This window comes from Pagrus pagrus (assembly GCF_965226575.1).
Source record: "Pagrus pagrus genome assembly, chromosome: 17".
In the NCBI taxonomy this organism is placed as follows: Eukaryota; Metazoa; Chordata; class Actinopteri; order Spariformes; family Sparidae; genus Pagrus; species Pagrus pagrus.
The window spans coordinates 28,647,430-28,656,002 of record NC_140201.1 but is presented as its reverse complement, the minus strand read 5'-3'; the positions used below and the strand labels follow the sequence as shown (position 1 = coordinate 28,656,002).

At 41.4% G+C, this 8,573-nt stretch overlaps 1 protein-coding gene across 2 annotated transcripts; it reads left to right on the top strand.

Moving 5' to 3' along the window:
• The first annotated feature begins 2,588 nt into the window (after window positions 1–2,588).
• On the top strand, window positions 2,589–8,039 carry polr1h (RNA polymerase I subunit H). Of its 2 annotated transcripts, none has more exons than XM_084378949.1 (5): window positions 2,589–2,725; window positions 3,332–3,451; window positions 7,402–7,505; window positions 7,586–7,695; window positions 7,786–8,039. In XM_084378949.1, the coding sequence occupies exons 1-5, from the start codon at window positions 2,683–2,685 to the stop codon at window positions 7,808–7,810; spliced, it is 402 nt and encodes a 133-aa protein (XP_084235075.1). In that variant the 5' UTR covers window positions 2,589–2,682; the 3' UTR covers window positions 7,811–8,039. The 2 variants fall into 2 exon arrangements, with proteins under 2 accessions (XP_084235075.1, XP_084235076.1); XM_084378950.1 differs by having other exon boundaries at window positions 2,711–2,830.
• The last annotated feature ends 534 nt before the right edge of the window (window positions 8,040–8,573 follow it).

Below are 8,573 nucleotides of genomic sequence, written 5' to 3'. Positions count from 1 at the left end.
ATTGCTTTTTTTAATTATTATTATTGTCATGGTGAAGTTTTTAATGTCATAAAAACAGATTCCAATTTAAACAGCATGTTGGAATAAATAAAATTAATTTCATGCCTCAGATGAGAAGTGTGTTTTATTCTAGCCTATTTGTTATCCATTAATGCATGTTTTCACTAATTTGTATTGGGTATAAGAAAATGCATCTGTTCTATTAGCAACAGTCGAATTAATAAACTCAACTGACTAACTGTCTGTGTGAAAGAAAATGAAAATAATTTTGATTTTTTTAAAACATAATTTGATATATATTTGAAGCAATTTGCACCTTGTGGCTGAACGTATAGAGTAAATTCAATCAAAGACGGTAAATACAGTATCTTTGGTTCAATAAATGACACTCAATTTTTTTCTCATTAACTTTATTGCTGACATTGAAATACAAACAATTCAACAGCGCCATCAAGCATTTAAAGATAGCAGTACATTAGAGTCACGACGGCGTACATGTGGCAACGTACTTGTCAACACGACCCTGACGACGGCGTAGGTGAGGCGACGTACTTATCAAGCTTGATTTATGCTTCTGCGTCGCGGCGACGGCGTAGCTACGTCGTCGACGCAGACCCTGCGCCGTAGCCTGACGTGCGCCTCCAAAAAATCCTGACTACGCGTCACGTCGACGCGTCGAGACGCGAACGGCAAGGACTGGGATTGGTCCGCTCAGACCGTCATTCCGGCAGTTGCTTTTCCGGTCAACAGTATAACAACACCGCCAGTTACTTCTGCTGCTTGCATGCTTGTCTCCTATTGCTTGTGAACTCCATGCTTTGTGAGATCCCAGCAGGGCAGGAGGAGTATTGGTGTTGTGTAGCATGTAGCTTGTAGCCCCACACTGTGACCAGAATGCTACACAGCATATCCGCTCTGACCGCAACTGCAGTGCAAGAGAGCAAGAACCCCCCGAAACCAATCCCCCCCCCCCCCCCGGCGGTGAATTGAACGCGTTCCCTCGACGCAGAACTTCGAATGCTCAATGACGGCGTAGGGTCGACGACGTAGCTCCGCCGTCGCCGCGACGCAGAAGCATAAACTAGGCTTCAGCGACGACCTCCACTGACGGCGTATGTGTTGCAAAGGGTTCAGACGTCAATTCCACACGACAGTCTCCTAACCGTGGCACTATCCACTCGCCGTAGCTACGCCGTCGCCGCGACGCAGAAGCATAGTTAGGACTACGTTCAGTCGACAATTCTTATTTTCTGTGTATTGGTTATATTTAATGTTAGATTATATGAATCTCATGTGCAATGAAGGTTTAATCTGTTAACAAACATATTTTGTGTGGTTGATATACTGTATATAATTACAAATATAAATACATCAATGAATAAAGATTATAAGAAACCTTTGCTGCTTGTCCTCCCCATGTGTAGCCTATATATGTACAGTAGCTGTGAGAACGTTTGGACTGTTAATTCAGTAGTTCAATTTCTTAAATTTAGGGATTGTATGATTTATAAATGACAGTGTCTTTATATAAATCTACTTTGTAGGCAATTCTTGTTCAATAAATGACTTCCAAGGGCTGAAATCTGCCCAGTCGTTCTGACTCTCACCTCAGTCATAACAGTGGCATTGTTAAACAAATAAAAAGTTATGATTGACAAATTTAGACCACAGTGAAAAGTAGTTATCATTTTAGAAAAATCCACTTTGTATGACCTCAAAGTTTGTATTTCTATTTGTTACATTTGTGAGATTAAATATTAAAAATCACACCACATCCCATCTGCCCATTAAGAGGATTAACACAGTGTAATTTATGTGCAAAGTGGAAAAGTAGGGGGATCTCTTCTGCTTCAATTTCATCAGCGATCAAGAACGCATGTGCAGTTTCTTCAGCCATAGCTATCCGAACGTGTTGTGCAAACTACAGATAGCCTACAGATGGATCTGACAGGATGTAAATATTTCTGTGACTTCCTGTATATTCTTTGACGGCGGCTGGAAACTGTCCGACTTGACTGCAGCTTTTTGCCACTGCCCCCTGCTGCTGCCGCCTGGTCTCGTCAACCTTCCAGGCGAGGCGCAGTTCATCCATGGATGTATTCATCTCGAACGAGCCTGCTTGATTTATGCTTCTGCGTCGCGGCGACGGCGTAGCTACGTCGTCGACGCAGACCCCTACGCATACGCAGACCCTGCGCCGTAGCCTGACGTGCGCCTCCAAAAAATCCTGACTACGCGTCACGTCGACGCGTCGAGACGCGAACGGCAAGGACTGGGATTGGTCCGCTCAGACCGTCATTCCGGCAGTTGCTTTTCCGGTCAACAGTATAACAACACCGCCAGTTACTTCTGCTGCCTGCATGCTTGTCTCCTATTGCTTGTGAACTCCATGCTTTGTGAGATCCCAGCAGGGCAGGAGGAGTATTGGTGTTGTGTAGCATGTAGCTTGTAGCCCCACACTGTGACCAGAATGCTACACAGCATATCCGCTCTGACCGCAACTGCAGTGCAAGAGAGCAAGAACCCCCCAATCCCCCCCCCCCGGCTTGGCGGTGAATTGAACGCGTTCCCTCGACGCAGAACTTCGAATGCTCAATGACGGCGTAGGGTCGACGACGTAGCTCCGCCGTCGCCGCGACGCAGAAGCATAAACTAGGCAGCGTACACGAATGACGTCAGAGCATGCGACCGACAGATCGAAGGACCCACCCGGAAGTGTGTAGAAGTAAGCATGCAGATTACTATGCGGATGCGTAATTTACAGTAACATTAATTCTTTTACTGAAAACTGCGTTTTATTTGTGGGTAGCAACATTAACACATTCAACAGGTAATTCACTAAAATCCCATTTTGAACTATGCTTGATGGCTAAAGTATAATGTAAGCTGTAAGCTGTAAGTTGTAGATTTTATTCTCACGTGTTTATGTGACTTGCTCCCTCAGATATTGTGCTACTGTTGTGCTATAAATTCGTATGGATACGAAATGTCGCGTTAATATTTAACTTTTGTAAGGTATGTCCTGATATTTGACTTAGAATAACATAATTCATGAATGGGAACAAAAGTTTCACCCCAGCAAAAACTCCAAACACAATACTGTACTGTTAGACCTGACGCCTTTTAACTGGGCAGATGTTTCAAACAAGGACTAACACTACACAACAGTTACAAAGTTTAAATTATTGCCCATATGGAAATTATGCTAATGTACATTGTAGAAAACAACAGAGCCAGAGTTTGTCTTTTTAAACAGTGTCATTGAAGATTTCTGTGAACCTAACTTTATCTTCCCTGATGCACAATGCTGATGTTCCTTTTCTTCAAACAGAGATGTCGTGTTTTGGTGGTGATCCCAACTTCTGCCCAGAATGTGGGAGTGTCCTTCCTCTCCCGGGAGTACAGGACACAGTGCGCTGCCCTCGCTGCTCCTTCTGCATCCCGGTGGCAGGTACCTGTCACCTTCTGAACGCTCCCTAACTTTGAGGGAATTTCTTCAAATTTGGCACTAATGTCCACTGTGACTTAAAGCAACACTAGGTAGTTTGGACTCATTACTACCCCCGGCTGGTTGAGAAGCGCAATTATCTGTTACTAGTGTCGTAAATACTGTCACTGTATGAGCATCCCTGGGGAAAATGAATACATGTGAATTTGTTGACGGAGCCGGCGAATCACGAAGCCTCGTTTGGAAACATCAAAAACATGAAACCTCAATCGAGTGCCAACAATAAGCTAGATTCAGAGATAGCAGTTGGTAGTTTGTTAGCATATAGGCTGCACAGCACATTAGCATGCTAGAATTATTCTCATACCGAGTTGGTTATAGTGATTGCACCGACTAAGTTACTTCCAAAACACGACGCGTGTGCGTGAATGTGTTTAGTAACGTCTGAAAATATAACTATGTTTTCGGGAGTTACTAAATACAATCGCAAGTTGTGACGTTGTGTTCGGCGTAATGACTACAACCAACTCGGTATGACAACAGTAAGTAGCACGCTAACGTTACCTCCCGATTACACTGTTCAACAATTACGTTGATTATCTGCATGAACTAGGGAATCTACAACTTTTCAAGACAAGACGTTCATAGTGTTTTAGTAAGTTAGTCATCGTCTACAGTCACTACATGAAAACGTGCAAGCTGACGTGTTTGGTGCAATAACTACAACCAACTCGGTACAACAACAGTAGCTAAGTGGCATGCTAACGTTACCGATAACAACAATAGCCTAACGTTACCTCCCGATCACACTGTTCAACAATTACGTTGATTATCTGCATGAACTAAGGAATCCGCAGCTTTTCAAGACAAGACGTTCACAGTGTTTTAGTAAGTTAGTCATCGTTTACAGTCACTACATGAAAACTTGCAAGCTATCGAAACGGACAGCATTAGATTATCTCCCGGCTTTATTACGGTTATAAACTGTGGAGAAATGGTGCCCCAATGAACCAACTATAACCAACTCAGCTTTACCCCTTTTAGTGGGTAAAGCTCAAAGGTTGAAGAGACAAGAAACACATTTTTGGCCATTCCTTGACATTTCATATGACAATAACAACACAATCTTACACAGATCTTTTAGTATAAAATGATTAAGTGGTGACATTTTATATCCAAAAAGGTCAAACGTGAACTTCACTGAGACATCATGTCGTTGCAATCAGTGTGGAGTCTGAAGTAGTTTGGACGAGTGGCTCTCAATGAAGCTGCAGTGACCAATATGATATATAGCTGCACCTTTGTTCACTGTCAAATTCAAACTGTGTTTCATTACCAAACTGGGTTAACTATATTGAAGTTTATTTGGCAACTTAATTTCCAAACAGAGCATGAAGTTTCTTGTAGATATTGTTAATTAGAGTATGTTCTTTTTCCATGTTCAGGTGACTTAAGAAGCTCTTCAGCCAAAGTAACAGTTGGCATTTCATTTTTTTTCTCTGCAGTGAATGGCAACACAGTATTTTTCCAAAAAAAGATAAAATGTAATAAATTGTGAATAGAAGCCAGTAATCTATCATACTCACAATACAAAGACATAGGCAACAAATGTCAATCTGAAGTAGCCTACTTTTTTAGCCAGATGTTTTGCTTAGTAGTGTCTGAATGATTGTTAGGTTGGTGCAACATATGATATTTTTGTGGAAAATCAATACATGCAGCAGAAATTTCAACCTAGTAATAATTGTCTGACATTAGGCATCAATTGTTGCACAAAAGAAGTCTTGTGTTTGTTGAAGATTCCACAGCCCTAGAGATGATGCACGAGAGCCTGTCTAAGACTGAGCGGAGGTGGTTTATGCAGTTATGGTTGTGTCACAGGAAGATTTATTTCAAATACAATATTCAAATACAATATTTCAGCTGAAATGGAATTTAACATAAGTTTTGTCTTTCCTTTGAGATTTTGTTTTAGCCTCCTAATCATGCTCATGCATACGTCAAGACAATCAAGACGTACACTTGTCATTTCATAATGCACACACACCAGCAAACCTTCATGGTCAAAGTTGTTTAATTTTAGGTGGGTTGGTTTATTCATGAACTCAATCATAAAAGTCAACTCATATAATAAATAACAGTCCACCTCCCCCAGTGTTTCCTATACGTACATGTGCTCATTGTAGTATGAATTGACATTACAAGTCCACAGCTGTTTTGTTTCATTTAAAAGTATGTACAATGTAAAGTTAAAATAGCAATTCAGTTTCACTTTACTCAGAAATTAATTTTCTGTAAAGGTTATGATGATAATGCATTGTATGTTCATATTTTGTCGAAGTTAAAGGAATAATCATTTCCTGACAAATCAGAAGGACAGTTTTGACTGTAGGTCAGGTTTTTTGAGTCAGTAGGATAAACATTATAAACTGTGCAAGGCCAGCACCTTATAGGCCAAAAAGAGTTATTCAGAAACGTCAGACCTTAGTTTGTTTATCATTGAACTTGTCCATCACACACTGTACAGTCAAACACGGTATTGTCACACCGTGCTGTCACACAGCACGCCATCACATGCCGCACCACCTGCCATTACCACCACAAGTAAATCGTCAACCTGTGGGAAATGCTTCAAGTTATAGCCTATATCTTGCCAAGACCTGCCCTTAGCAACATTCTTTGGTTGATGGTGGCCATGTTTTTTGACAGATCTTACACATTTATAATAGAAATGTGTATATCAGTCCTGCAGTGCTGTTGATGGGAGTCAACACTATCACCGTTTTTCAGTTTATACTAATAAGCAAAAATTCCATCAGCCTTTATTGTTAAAGAAACCTTTTTATAGAGCACATTGAGCTGGACTTGTGTGTCTAATTTGTGGCCTTTACTACAGCACCACCATCTGTCTGATTGAGCTGATGTTTTTTTGGCAGCCAAGTCAAATTTCACATCCCTCTGTAATTCCAGCTCACTGCAATTTGAGCCACAGCATTAGAAAAATCAATCAATCAATCAATCAATCATTCAATCAATAAACCAAGACAAACACAATAGGGTTCTGCCTCTTCATGACTTGAACACTACAACAGTAATGCCTCCAGAGACCCTTTGTAGAATTTCAGCTACATACCATTTAAAACGTGGGAGCAAAGCAGTTGGCATCTGAAAGGACATCTGAATGCATCTGAATCTGTGAACACACACACACACACACATATGTGTATATGTATATATGTGTGTGTGTGTGTGTGTACACACACACACATGTGTATACAACAGCTTATTCTGCTATTGACTCTTGTTTGGTGTTGTTTGGTGGATTGGATGATTGACGTCTGAAGAAACAAGACATATTGGCAATTTAACAATCAATTTATTAATTTAACAAACAGGAGCCTCAGTAGCCAATGTGGTTGTGTTGGTCACTCTGGTTGAGGTCAGGACTGCTGGCAGGCCATTCCATCCTCTCCACTCCCAACTTCTGGAGGTAGTCTCTGAGAAACCCGGCTCTGTGTGACCAGGCTGGTGACCAGCATGAGGAGGAGGAGCCAGGCTGTTGTGGCTGTGTATGGTTCTTCCACATGATACTGAGGCTCCTGTTTGTTAAATTAATAAATTGTTAAATTGCCAATATGTCTCGTTTCTTCAGACTTCAATCATCCAATCCACCAAACAAGAGTCGAAAGCAAAATAAGCTGTTTGGCAGAGAAGATTTGGTAAATTTTTCATGGGTGCAACCCACATACTCGGCTCTGCTGCTCATCCCACAAATGCATGTTCCTTACAAATGTGGCACCATTCAAAAGGGAAATAAACAGGCTTTCCAAATGTATAAGATTTATTGCCAAGAAGCATCGTTACAACAAAGAAATAATCTACCAAATGCAAATTTCCTTACATTTTGTGCTATGTTTATAATATATATATATTATATATCTTTGACTGTTCAGAGTTCTCAGGCCAGGAGATCCATTCTACAGTTATCTTCAACCCTGTGGAGCAGTCATCGGTGGCTCTAGAGGACGAGGAGGACTCCGAACTGAAGGGACCTGTGGTAAGAACAGACGGTCACTGACTACTGTTTGTGATGGTGACAACTGGACACTGATAAAAAAGGCAACTTGCTCCCTGTAGATTGACAGACGCTGCTCACGTTGCAATAAAGAGGGGATGGTATACCACACCAGACAGATGAGATCTGCAGATGAAGGACAGACTGTTTTCTTCACCTGTACACACTGCAGGTAATCAACACTGTGTGTTGTGGGACTCAATTGGAACATTTTGAGTTGCAGTGTGATATTTTGCTGATCACTTTGATTTTGGTGGGACAGGTATCAAGAGAAGGAGGACTCCTGAGAAGAAATGCAGCTCACTGTCTCCATTCCTCTCCATGCAGCTGATCTAATGTGTGCCAGTGTTGGATTTTATTTCTTCTTTCCAACAACACACAGATTGTAAATATAAGTTTGAAGGAGCAAACAGTCATCTCCTCTGTTAATTGACCCTTTGCACTGCAAAGCTTCTCAGTGACTGTTTCTAAACTATTGGCATTCATACTTTGCGAATAAAGTTTGACTAAATAATCTTCAGAGTCCACTTCCTAGCTTTCTTTTTCCAGAGCTTTCAGTATAGGGTCTCTCAACTGAGTTTTGAATGGAACTACTGTAGTTGCTGTCATTGATGATGTACTGATGAATGATAATGCGAGGTACAAGTTAAAGCTTTCAGTGTTTCAATTCTTTGCCATGTCAGTACAGTTGATAGGAATTCTGCCTTAGTGCAGCTCTTAAAAACAGACAAGAGAACAAACACACATAGGAAGATACAATACATTAACAAAGAACAACAGAAACCGTTATACATTCAGACATACATGATATATTAAGTTCTAAAGTGCATAGTGCTGCCATACTTGTATTCAAGTGCTGGTAGCCCAGTGTCGCTACCTACCAGTGGCGTCACACCTGTGGGGGATGGGGGTGTTGCAACACCCCACTTTTACAACAAGGTGATTTCATCCCCCCCCCCCCCCCCCCTTTTTCCTAAGGTATTAAACCGTTTGCTTGCCTTCGCGTACCAGCGTACTGAAATGGAGCGCACCTCAGTCCCCCATACATGA

Coding starts and splice junctions, on each gene's coding strand:
- polr1h (XM_084378949.1), top strand. CDS start 2,683: ATGCGACCGACAGATCGAAGGACCCACCCGGAAGTGTGTAGAA. Junction 3,452..7,401: donor CTTCTGCATCCCGGTGGCAG/GTACCTGTCACC, acceptor TTGACTGTTCAG/AGTTCTCAGGCCAGGAGATC. Junction 7,696..7,785: donor TTCACCTGTACACACTGCAG/GTAATCAACACT, acceptor TTGGTGGGACAG/GTATCAAGAGAAGGAGGACT.